Genomic DNA, 12,744 nt, shown 5'->3' on the forward strand with positions numbered 1-12,744 from the left:
TGTAGTTGCCTTGGAAATAAAAAATCGAAATGAAGTAAGCGCGCTGATAACGCCATATCTACTGGAGTGCTGAAGCCCTTAAAATGTGTGTCAGTACAAAAACTACCCCCTTTTTAGTGCCCCCAGTAGAACAGATGTCCCCCCCCATAGTGGCCCCTTTATAATGTGTGCCAGTACAAAAATGCTCCTTTTTACACCCGCAATGTCCCCATAGTGCTTTCTCCAGTTACAAAAAAATGACCCCCTTTCTCACCATTGTGACCAAACAAAAATAATAAACTCAGATACTTGCCTCCAGTCTGCTGTCAGCGATGCAGTGCAGGACACGACTCTTCTAGTCTGTGCTCTGAGCTCTATGCATATCCCACCCAAGATGGGTGGTTTTTTTTTTACACAATTTAAGCTCCTCCTCTCACTTATATTTCTGATATGTTCCTGTATACGAGTTTTTAGTTTTCTCAGAGTTCGTCCCACATACTGGAGTCCACAAGGGCGCTCCAGCGTGTAGACGACCCCCCGTAGTCTCACAGGACAATTCACCGCCAATCTTACAGGTACCACCATTACTCATAGACACCACTTCCTTTGCCCTTAGTCTTCTATCTTTCTTTCGACGGTTTTTGCACGGCAAGCAGAAACCGCACCATGTGAACACTTGCTTTTTGACACCCTCATTTTTTAAAGGTAGACAACTATGCACTAAGCGGTCTTTTAAATTAGGTGCCTTTCTGAATATAAATTCTGGATTGGCAGGGATCATCTCACCTACTACGGGATCATTTTTAAGAACTGACCAGTTTTTTCTTATGGCGTTTTTAATTAAACCCGCATTGCAGTTATATTGGGTAATGAATGAAAATGTATAACCCTTCTTATCTTGTTTTTACATAATTTTTTTTGGTATAGTTTTCCTGTTTTTCACTCTCCACCAGCAGATGTATACATCACAGGAAAGGAGGTATTACGGTGACACGCAATACAATCGTGCGCCATATTTTAGCAGACTAGGAACTTATAATAGGAATTATAGTCCTTGGCGTCCGTTTGCATGCAGATTGCCAGATCACTCTGCCGCAAGTGTGAAAGTACCCTAAGGGTCCATTCACACGTCCGTTGTTTCTTTCCTGATCTGTTCCGTTTTTTGCGGAACAGATCTGGACCAGTTCTGTACCCATTCATTTTCAATGGGTCCTGAAAAAAAACGGACATTGTGCTGTCCGATATATGTTTTTTTTTTTTTTTTTTTTTTAGGACCCATTGAAAATGAATGGGTACAGAACTGGTCCAGATCTGTTCTGCAAAAAACGGAACAGATCAGGAAAGAAACAACGGACGTGTGAATAGACCCTTAGACATGTGTTTATATTAGTTCAGTTTTGTTGATCTTACTCGTCCTTGTCCTTCGTCTGAATTAATATTGACATGGGTAACGTGAGTCAGCGGTATTTTTTTCTTTTTACTCTTATTGGTTCAGACTCTGCCCTACAGTGACCAGTGCATACTCCACTGTTAAAAGGACAGGTAGGGGGCAGGGGATCACAGAGTAACAGCAGCACTTGGTGTAAAGGTCTTCAGCAGACAAGACACTTAAATGGAGAAGATAAAACTGGAAGACTGCTATGTCTCGGAGGAATATGGCTTCATACTCCAGGACCCCCTGGTGAGATGCAAACACATTTTGGTTATTATTCTTATTATATGCTTACTAATAACTCATTTATTACATCTTCTTCTTCTTATATAATTGTGTATAGATAACTTATCTTCAGGACAGGTCATCGTTATCTGATCGGCGCGAGATTGGTAGGGCATCCAACTCCCAGCACCCTTGCCGATTAGCTTTTAGAAGAGGTAGTGATGCTTGTATGAGCACTGCCTCCTATTCAAATATACCTGGGCTACGTCTTGCTTGTAGTGGCGGCGCACTGTAATTACAATAAGTTTGCCTGAATTGGAATTGTACACCGCGACACCTGTACAAGCGAGACGAAGCACAGGTAATTTTGAAGAGAAAGCAGCGTCCACACGAGCGCTGCTACCTATTCAAACTGCTGATCGCCAAGGTTTCTGTGAGTCTGACCCCCACCCCCGGCCGATCTGATAATGACCACCTAACGAACGCATGCCGGCCATTCCGTGCATTGGGGACCGCGATTTGCAGTCCTCAATGCACAGGCACGATCCGTGCGGCTGCCGCGACGGATCCAGACCCATTCAACTTGAATAGGTCCGTAATCCGTCCGCACCTCCAAAAAAAGCTCTGGATTGCGGACCTCATCCGTGATGTGGTGAGCACATCAACCCTGATGAGGAATACGTCTGTCATTGACAACCAGCTCCCCGTTCCTGCAGCTGCAGACTGAGCAAAGGCATTCAGAATAAACTATGACCCTGGTTAGATTAGTACTCATGTGCTATGGCCCTGTGCTGTCAAGATATCTGTTTGTTGTCAGTGAACAGAACCGACCCATACCTCCCAACGTTTTGGGACACTTAGGCCCCTTTCACACGAGCGTGACAGATTAGGTCCGGATGCGTTCAGGGTGCGTTCAGTGAAACTCGCACTATTTTGCAAGCAAGTTCAGTCAGTTTTGGCTGCGATTGCGTTTAGTTGTTCAGTTTTTTCCGCGCGGGTGCAATGCGTTTTGATGCGTTTTTCACCCGCGTGATAAAAAACTGAATGTTTACAAACAACATCTCTTAGCAACCATCAGTGAAAAACGCATCGCACCCGCACTTGCTTGCGGATGCAATGCGTTTTTCACGCAGCCCCATTCACTTCTATGGGGCCAGGGCTGCGTGAAAAACACAAAATATAGAACATGCTGCGATTTTCACGCAATGCAGAACTGATGCGTGAAAAACAACGCTCATGTGCACAGCCCCATTGAAATGAATGGGTCAGGATTCAGTGCGGGTGCTATGTGTTCACGTCACGCATGGCACCCGCGCGGAAAACTCGCTCGTGTGAAAGGGACCTTATGGTTCATTATGTTATGGTTCATTATGCTGTCAAAAATACGGACTAAGAGGGACATTTGGGGCAGGTCTGACAACTCTTCACTGCTAGTGCAGCAATTTGCTACAGTGTGTCAGTGTAGGTAAGAACTAGCAGCCTGCAGAACAGGATAGGAGAAAACTTTTCGTAGATGCCGTGTTTACCTCTGCTACATTGTAACAAGCAGCAGCTGTTAGTAAACAAGATCAGATTTTGTAGATTTTTCAGACACTGACAGTAAATCAAGAGGTTTATATTGATGTTGATAAATAACAATAGGGTACATAGGATTAAAGGGGTTTTCCTACAGTTTTATAAATCCAGAGGATTCTTTGATGGCTAACCTCCGGCACTCCAGCTGTAGTAAAACTACGACTCCCAAGATGCACATTTCCTTGGCTGTTCTCAAAACGCCATAGAAATGAATGGAGCATGCTGGGAGTCGTAGTTTTACCACAGCTGGCGTGACGGAGGTTAGCCATCACTAGGGTTGAGAATTTTCCCAACAAAAAATACCGGCCAGGTTAAGCCACACTCAAAAGGGGGGGTTTGGGTGTGGCTTAACACGGGGTGTTAAGTCGCTATCATACTGTGACTCCCAATAATATTAATGCCCCCATTAGTGCCCCCAGAATTAATAATGCCCCCATTTGTGCCCCCAGAATTAATAATGCCCACATTAGTGCCCCCAGTAATAGTAATGCCTCCATTAGTGCCCCCCAGAATTAATACTGTCCACATTAGTGCCCCCAGTAATAAAAAATGCCCCCATTAGTGCACCCCAGTAAAAGTAATGCCCCCCATTTGTGCTCCCAGGAAGAATAATGCCCCCATTAGTGCCCCCCAGTTAGAATAATGCCACTCATTAGTCCACCTAGTTAGAATAATGCCCCCATTAGTGCCCCCAGTTTGCTTCTGCAAAAATAAAAGCACTCGCCTCCTCCATTTGCTCGCGCTGCGGTAAACGCCATCAGATTTTGATTGGTGGGGGTCTGACAACTGGGACCCCTGCCGATCAGTTGGTTGAGAAGGTACCAGCGCTCACAGTAGTGCTGCCGCCTTCTCTTAGCTTTCCCTAGGCCAACAGATGCCATGTTCATTGGTCACATGACCTAGGCGCAGCTCAGCCCCATTAAAGACAATGGGGCCGAGTGTGATACCAAGCACAGCTGCTATACAATGTGCGACGCTATGCTTGGTCAGCTGATATGGCGGTCCCTGGTGTTGCACCTCATCAATCAGATAATGATGACCTATCCAGAGGTCATCCGTACAAATGCCTTGGAAAACCCCTTTAATAATAAGACTGTAAACTATATTGACTACACCCACCTTTGAACCTCATTTTAATTTCCATGCAATACCTAGTAGAAGGGCTACACATCAGAATTAGACACATTGAGCCAGAAGTTGTGGGAATAGATACCCCCCCCCCTTTCCATACACATGCATGATTGGCTTGCGGGTTATTTACAAAGACCGGATTTTTACACTGGTCTGTGTTTTCACCCTGCACTGGCAAAGAATGCACCTAATTTATTACCGAAGTAGTTTTTAGGGTCCATTCACACGTCCGTGTGTGTTTTGCGGATCCACGGATCCACAAAACACGGACATCGGCGGTGTGCGTTCCGCATTTTGCGGACTGCACATCGCTGGCACTTAGTAGAAAATGCCTATTCTTGTCTGCAATTCAATTTTTTGGGGGAACGGAATTGCGGACCCCCATAGAAATGAATGGGTCTGCAATTCCGTTCCGCAAAAGGCGGAATGAAATTGCGGACGTGTGAATGGACCCTTACTCCTCTTTTACTCCTGTTTCCAAAAGATAGTGGGGGGGTGAGATTTATCAAAACTGGTGTAAAGGTAAACTGACTTAGTTGCTCAGATCAGCCAATCAGATTCCACCACTAAATCAGTTTTCCTTTACACTAATTTTAATAAATCTCCGCCAGTAACTGTGTCTGGCTGAAGTCCCAGCCCGCCATGCCCCCGTCACTCCATCGTGGTGAGGACGGCACAAAAACACCTGTGCGACAAAAAAGTTCATGGCCATGCATGTCGCAACGCTAAATCAGAGGTCAGGGTAATTCTTAGACTTTGGATGTGCCCATGCTGTTTGGCACATTCCTGTAGTACCTAAAAGGACTATTTAGAGAGAATTGCGTACTGGGAGAATACTGCAGCCACTGGTATAGAAATGACCAGCCACACTGCCTGGTAGCAAGCTAGCAAGTGTGTGTGTATGTGGGACCCAGGTAGGCAAGGAGAAATTTAGAGTAGTGACATCCTATAACACAGCAGAGCATTGAGCAGGGATAGCCATCTATAGCGCTTCCTAGCTCTGCTGGGTGTTCAGAGGACCTGTGATAGGCCAAGTTGAGAGGAACAGCCCAGCCAGCTTGCCGTCAAGTCCATGCAGATCAGGAGTTAGGTCTTGTTCACCTCTCAATGAAGCAGAGAACAGCCTGCCGGAGTTCGCCTGATCCCGCATTGCCGGATTCTCTAGTTCACTGCTGGATCCCCATTGACTGTAATGAGATCTGGCTGTGATCCGACCTCTTTCCAGCATAAATGCCGGGTTTCAGCCCGACAACAAACGCTGCATGCAACGTTTGCCGACAGCCGGCATTTGTTCTGGATCAGGCAGCCGTATCTGCTTGATGGAAATATGAGCGAGGCCAGCGGTATCCTCCTAAGGTTTATATCTGGGGTCTTACCCGGCAAAAAAATGTGGCTTGGTCAGGGTCTATCACCGAGAGTATAACATCGTATATACTCATAAGCACTTCCTACTTTGCTCTTGCTATATATATATATGCTGTGAACTGTGACTAGTAATGCCTTCTAGTGCAATGTTTAGTTTTTTTTCCTAGTGTAATGCTTTAGTTTAAATGTCAGTTCTTGTTCCCCTGTCCATGGCATCTAGGATTGCTCCAAACAACATTTCATTGTATTGTACATTGTATTACATTGTATTGTACAGTGACAATAAAGGAATCTTATCTTATCGCTGATACGTCTAGCCAGGACTTTCGCTAGGATTTTAGTATCGATGTTCAGTAGGGAAATTGGTCTATAAGTACTGCACTGGTCTTGCGTATAACCACAATGGTCACCTCCATGAATGATGGGGGCAGCTCACCGTGATCAAAGGCATATTCAAACAATTTAATGAGCCGCGCACATTGCACGTCCACATCTAGCTTGTACCACTCCAGAGGAAAGCCATCCGGACCAGGGGACTCCCCCACTGCCATGCTCTCTATTGCCATCTTGATTTCTCCCACAGTCACTGGGGAATCCAGGAAACTTCTATCTGACTGGGACAGAGGTGTGAGCGGAATGGCTTCCAGGAAATTCTGTAGGTCACCACTCACAGGGGATGCCTCGGATTCATATAAATCCGAGTAATATCGGGCAAAATGCTCACAAATCTCCCTAGGCTCAGTTATACGAAAACCCTCTGCATTGGTAATATATCAAACCACTGTTTGCGGCGATTCAGTTTTCGCTAAATAGACTAGCACTCTCCCATTTTTGTCGCCCTCCGTGAAATCCACCTGTTTTTGGAATAATTTTTTTTCTGGGTATATTCCACCAAGTGGAGGTTAAGGCGTCTTTGAGCTTCCACCCAAATCCTGTGTGTATCATCACCCGGGTTTTGGATACAAATAACCTCCGTAAGCCCTAGTTCTGCCTCCAATTTAGCTCTAGTAATTCCCAGTTCTTTCCTGTATGACGCTATAGCGTGTATAAGCGTGCCCCGCAAAACCGCCTTGAAATCCTCCCATTCTACAATAGGGTTTAAAGGGCTTCTGTCACCCCACTAAACTCATTTTTTTTTTTTGTGTACTTATAATCCCTATCCTGCGATATTGCCATACATTATGTTATTAATAATTTTCGTTCAGTAGATTTAGCAAAAAATGTACTTTTAAGATATGCTAATTACCTGTCTACTTGCTGGTAGCAGCCACAGAAAACCGCCCCCTCCTTCTGTTGATTGACATGGCCAGCCGCGATCTCCTCCTCCGATGACGTCACCGAAAGAGAAGGCGTCATCGGCGCAGGCGCACTGAGGGAGTGCTGAGGAGGCGAGCCTATCTCAGAGCGCCTGCGCCGAATCAACACAGGCGCGTGATTTTTGAAATGCCGACAGGGCCGGCCGGAGGAGGAGATCGCGGCTGGCCTTGTCAATCAACAGGAGGAGGGGGCGGTTTTCTGCGGCTACTACCAGCAAGTAGATGCCCTACTTGCTGGTAGACAGGTAATTAGCATATCTTAAAAGTATGTTTTTTGCTAAATCTACTGAACGAAAATTATTAATAACATAATGTATAGCAATATGGCAGGATAGGGATTATAAGTACACAAAAAAAAAAAAAGAGTTTAGGTAACAGATCTCTACTAACAAACACAAGGTCTATAAGAGAAAGCATAGCAAATGATGCTGAGTAACAGGAATACTGGTGATCCCTAGGGTGTAGGAGTCTCCATGCTTCTGTTAAACCATGGGCCTCAGCCCAGTTATTAAGCGACCTATTATGGGTAACTTGAGGGCGGAGTCTATCCGCAATCGGATCTAAGACAGCGTTATAATCGCCCATCATAATTAGGGGGGCAGACACTTTTCCCATTATATCGTCTAGTACTCCTCGCTGAAATGGGGGGGGGGACATTTAAACCAACAATTACATAATCTATACCTCGCACAGCAGCAAAAACAATGACATCGCGTCCAGAGACATCTAACTGTACGGAGTGTACCTGAAAAGGGAGCCCCTTAGCTACAATCACTGAAACTCCTCTCGCATAGTTAATATTTACTGTGTGATAGGCATGGCCCACCCATGGCCATTTTAGAGCTAATAGTTTCTGCCCTCTCAGGTGAGTCTCCTGCAAGATCACCACATCAGGATTGTATCCCTTTAAGTAATTGAAGACTAGGGATCGTTTCACCTTGTCATTAAGCCCCCGGACATTCCAGAAGACAAGCCTACAGGTAGCCATTCAAAAGAGGAACCCTGTGAAGCGACATGAGTGAACCACAGAGTGCCCAGGCCATTCATACCCACAAACGCACAACAACACACATGACATAGACAAACAGAACAGATTGACTCATAACAGTGCCATGAACAACCCCCCTCCCTGCCCAGACCCCCCCCAACCTATCTGAGCCTAGCATCCCAAAACCTTTTGATAAGCGAACCTTCCCTTAGAAACCCAGGAAGACACATAAAAAACCAAGTCCTCGGTATTGTCGAAAGAATCCAAGGGTCAGTAAAGTTGTCCAGTCCATCTGTAACCTGGCCATCCGTAAAGCGTGCTGTGACATGAGTACTCGAGAACCCGTGGATGTTCAGCCTCTGCCACCCAGCCACTCGGATGCTTCTTCAGGTGTAAAAAAGAATTTGGCCGATTCTCCATCCTGTTCTCTGAGGCACGAAGGGTATAACATAGCGTATTTAAGGCCCTTCTCTCGTAGTCTTGCTCTCACCATGGTAAACTGTCGCCTCTGCCTTTTGGACCTTTGATGAGAAGTCTGGGTAGAATGAGATTCTAGTGTTATCAAAATTTACCTCCTTTAGCTGGCAAGCTGCCGCTAGTATAGTGTCCCAATTGCGGTAGTTCAGAACTTTTAGAATGAAAGGGTGTGCAGGAGCCCCTGGTGGTAGGGGTCTAGTAGGTATTCTGTCTGCCCGTTCCACAACAAAATTGGATGATAGATTAATAGGGGCCAAACTTTGTTTTATAAGGTGCTCAGAAAAGCCCTCAGGTGCTTCACCCTCAGCCCTCTCCGGAAGGCCCAGGATGCGTATGTGCAATGAGCAGGACTGTGGTACGGCGGCCAACTATGCAGTGGGTCGGGATAGATGTATAGAGATCTATGGTTTGTTCGTGACGCCAATTTCAATGTGCGTAGGGTACTGTAGCAGGGCCCTTTAAGATGTAATAACTCACGTACCAGGTGAGGAATGCCAGAGTGGGGATAATGTCTCTGTGTAATGTCAACGGTGTCTCCTACCTGGGTACGACTGGACTCCTGGATCCTGGCTCACAATTGAGTGTTGCTAGTAGGAGTAATTGAGGAACGTGGTAGCAGTAAATGAGGTCCAGACTTGTGATATAATTCAACTTGTCTTTACTGAATGGCAGCATAAATCCATACGAGTTACAGCAGTAGTCCTTTAGGTCCCAGCAGGTATTTGGCAATATGTGGCAGGGAGCAGTATCTCTTCTGCTTCTATAATATGCCTGAAGAATATGGCAGGTATCTATCTACTGCTCTGTCTATCTTCTGCTTGGTATGGGCCTGACTAGCTGAGGAGGAATTTGGCTTCTCTTGGTCTCTGGATAGTTACTCACAGTTATGCTCACAGGGAATGGCTCTTCCTGGAGGACTGGAGGTGGCTGCTTGCTTGTCAACCAGCTGAGGCTGAAGGGCTCAGACTGGGAATGCTCTCTGGTCTCAACCGAGACAGGGTCCTGGTTTGGGATCCCTAGAACTGGGAAATCCAACTAACACAACCTTCCCCAAGCAGGGGTGGCTGGTACACTCACTCACTTCCTTCTCTTCCCCATGAGACAGGACATGGGACCGGCCCACTTCTGCTCACAGAAGGGGCAAACTAAACTGGAATGAACTATTCCAGTCTAGTAATACTAAACGGGCTAAGGTCCTGCTACATACTGCTGCCACCTGCTGGTGCACATAGAAATTACAGCATAATATATAAAACAGGCCTAGAAAATACATATAATGACAATATAATTACACTTGACATGTGGTAGCAGGGAAAAAGAGTTTGGTAACATACTCCAGGATGTTACATATGTTATTTCGGTTCTCTGCATCTTCCACTTTTGCCTGCAGTGATTTCACCTGCTGCTGGAGGGCCCGTACATGGTGTTCCCCAGAGTGCGCCACATCTTCCACCTCCCCCAATCGCCTCTCCACCTCCGTGGTTCTATCTCGTATCTTATAAATATCATGGCAGAGGCAGGGTAGGTCTGCTTGAAGGTGATCTATTTTTGCTGTAAGCGCAGACCGGCAATTCGTAATGGCAGCCATTATTGAACTTAGATCTATTTCCGTTTGGTCAGGAGAACTGCCCTCCCCTGTTTTTTCTGTTTGGCCCATAGTATCCAACAGTGTTTTAGGGGTACGTTTATTAGTGGCGGTGCCTGTCTTGCAGCCCATGTAGTTGAGGCCTGAGGTATTGGGTTGTAGGGGGGTCACACACCCCGTTTCCCCACGCTGATATTGCAGCAAATTTCAAGGGGTAACACGTTCCCTCCTGTCTTGTGATGATAGATACAGGCAGCTAATAGCAGGGCAGAAACACAGCTCTCCACCAGCAAGCAGATCCAAGATGGCGGGGCCGTGTGGTGGGATGGTAGTTTGGGATTTAACAAGAGTGTCCTCTACACAGCCCCCCCTCCACAACACTACCGCTCCAATATACCGTAGTGTAGCACAGCAGCCCACAGGTGGCGTGTCAAGCGCTCCCAGCGCAGGACTGCAACGTGGGGCCGCTCTGCTCCCACGGAATCTCTCCTCACCTGACCCCCAACATGATCCAGATGTCCAGAGAACAGGGCTGGCGCAGAGCCTCCGATATGTAGGAAGGTCTAGCAATCCCCTCGCAGCTCACCTCAGCGTTTGTGCAGTTCGGAAGCCGGCGGTCACGGGTCGCAGGCAGCAGGAGAAGCGCCGCGCGTCTCAGAGCAGAATGCAGGCCGAAGGCTGCACCCTACCAACGGAGCCGGATCGGAGGGCCAAAGAAGGTCCAAACAGGTGCACCCCCTCGGCTATCACTCCCTGAGGCCCAGCACTTCGGTTCTGGTGCAGATAATATCACCGGATGGCCAGGATATAATCAGGATGTTAGAGGAGTTGATGTGTCAAGCGTCCTCACTCCATGATAGTCAGGCCACGCCCCACTGCTGGTATATATTTGTGTGTGGTATATCCACTGCTGGTATATATTTGTGTGTGGTATATCCACTGCTGGTATATATTTGTGTGTGGTATATCCACTGCTGGTATATATTTGTGTGTGGTATATCCACTGCTGGTATATATTTGTGTGTGGTATATCCACTGCTGGTATATATTTATGTGTGTGGTATATCCACTACTGGTATATATTTGTGTGTGGTATATCCACTGCTGCTGGTATATATTAATGTTTGTGATATATCCACTGCTGGTATATATTTGTGTGTGGTATATCCACTGCTGGTATATATATTTATGTGTGTGGTATATCCACTGCTGGTTTATATTTATGTGAATGGTACATCTACTGCTGGTATATATTTGTGTGTGGTATATCCATTGCTGCTGGTATATATTAATGTTTGTGATATATCCACTACTGGTATATATTTATGTGTGCGGTATAATCACTGCTGGTATATATTTATGTGTGCGATATATCCACTGCTGGTATATATTTATGTGTGTGGTATATTCAGTGGGCTACTTGGCTTTAATACTATTTTTTTTTTATAGAGGGGCGCCATTTTTGCCTCAGGCAGCAGAAGAGCTAGAATACGCCCTGGCTGTAGCCTTTAAAAAGTATAAAGAACTACCGTAACTCCTGGAGAGCCCTTTTTTGGACCACCTCCTCGTTACCCTCTTCATTCTGTGTCAACTCTCCTACTATTCCATACTCCTATGGAGATCCATTAGGTTCAAGCACTCTCTCCAGTCTAAGCCGTCCCCCTTAGAATACCTTCCAGGTAATCCGGCTTTCCCCCCTGGACTTCAATATGGGGCCTTTTCGTGGTGGGTTGAAAAAAAGTTGTGCTCTCTCCGGGCATTCCTAGTACGGGGTAAAATGCTATCCCTGCCAGACTTCATGGAGAAATTTGCCCCACCGGTCCAGGAACAGTTTAATGCCCAGAGAGTTTTCTCATTTCTCCACTCCTTAAAAAATGGTTCCCATAAGATTGATTATACTCCTTTTGAAAGGCTAATGTCTTTCTCGCTATATAAACAGGGTTTACTGTCCCAGATTTATACTATCCTCAATGAGCCCCCAGAAGACTCCAAACTACGTTACATGTTAGAATGGGAGGCTGATCTATTGGAGGAATCCAGTGTTTCTAGATGGCACCAACTCTCCCAGACGCTCTCTAGGGGGTCGTGGCAAACCACCCTGGCAGAGACCTCAATTAAGATCCTTCATCGGACATATTTAGTGCCGGCCAAATTACACCACTTTTACCCAGAGGTCCCTTCTATTTGTTTCCGGGGTTGTGGAGAGGAGGGTACGATGTTACATACCTGGTGGACATGTCCCATAGCCGCCAGGTTGTGGAGTTGCATTAGCGATCTACTTTAATCCCTGTTGGGGCACACCCTCCCCCTACACCCTCGGTCTTTCTTTTAGGCGATAAGCCATCAAAGTTGACAAAAGCCAAATTGAAATTGACCCAATATATTTTGTTAGCCGCTAGGATCCATATTGCCTCCCAGTGGCGTTCCCTGTCACTGAGCTACCAGGCGTTACTCAACAGGATCAACAAGATTTATCAATTTGAATGGCTGACAGCTATCCGTACGGATATGTTTACCCTATTTGAGATGGTCTGGGAGCCTGTTTTTTTTTAGCTCTGTATATACAAAAGAAGAGAGGGCATCTCATGAGGGTGGTGCCACTGGTGTAAATACCTGAAAGTAAACAAGGCCCTTGGTCCAGATGGATTACACCCTAGAGTTCTAAAGAAGT

General features: G+C 46.1%; 1 protein-coding gene across 2 annotated transcripts in view; it reads left to right on the forward strand.

Annotated features, from left to right (window-relative positions):
• Positions 1–1,521: 1,521 nt before the first annotated feature.
• The window catches only part of IDO2 (indoleamine 2,3-dioxygenase 2), a 75,287-nt gene continuing 64,064 nt past the window's right edge, over positions 1,522–12,744 (forward strand). Inside the window, exon 1 of one of the 2 annotated variants that reach the window (XM_044279198.1) lies at positions 1,522–1,660. In XM_044279198.1, coding sequence (XP_044135133.1) covers positions 1,592–1,660 — 69 coding nt within the window. In that variant the 5' untranslated portion in view covers positions 1,522–1,591. Of the gene's footprint in view, positions 1,661–11,591; positions 11,753–12,744 lie in introns of those variants that run through there. The other variant, XM_044279199.1, reaches the window with a different exon arrangement.

Source organism: Bufo gargarizans, chromosome 2 (genome assembly GCF_014858855.1).
Source record: "Bufo gargarizans isolate SCDJY-AF-19 chromosome 2, ASM1485885v1, whole genome shotgun sequence".
Lineage (NCBI taxonomy): Eukaryota > Metazoa > Chordata > Amphibia > Anura > Bufonidae > Bufo > Bufo gargarizans.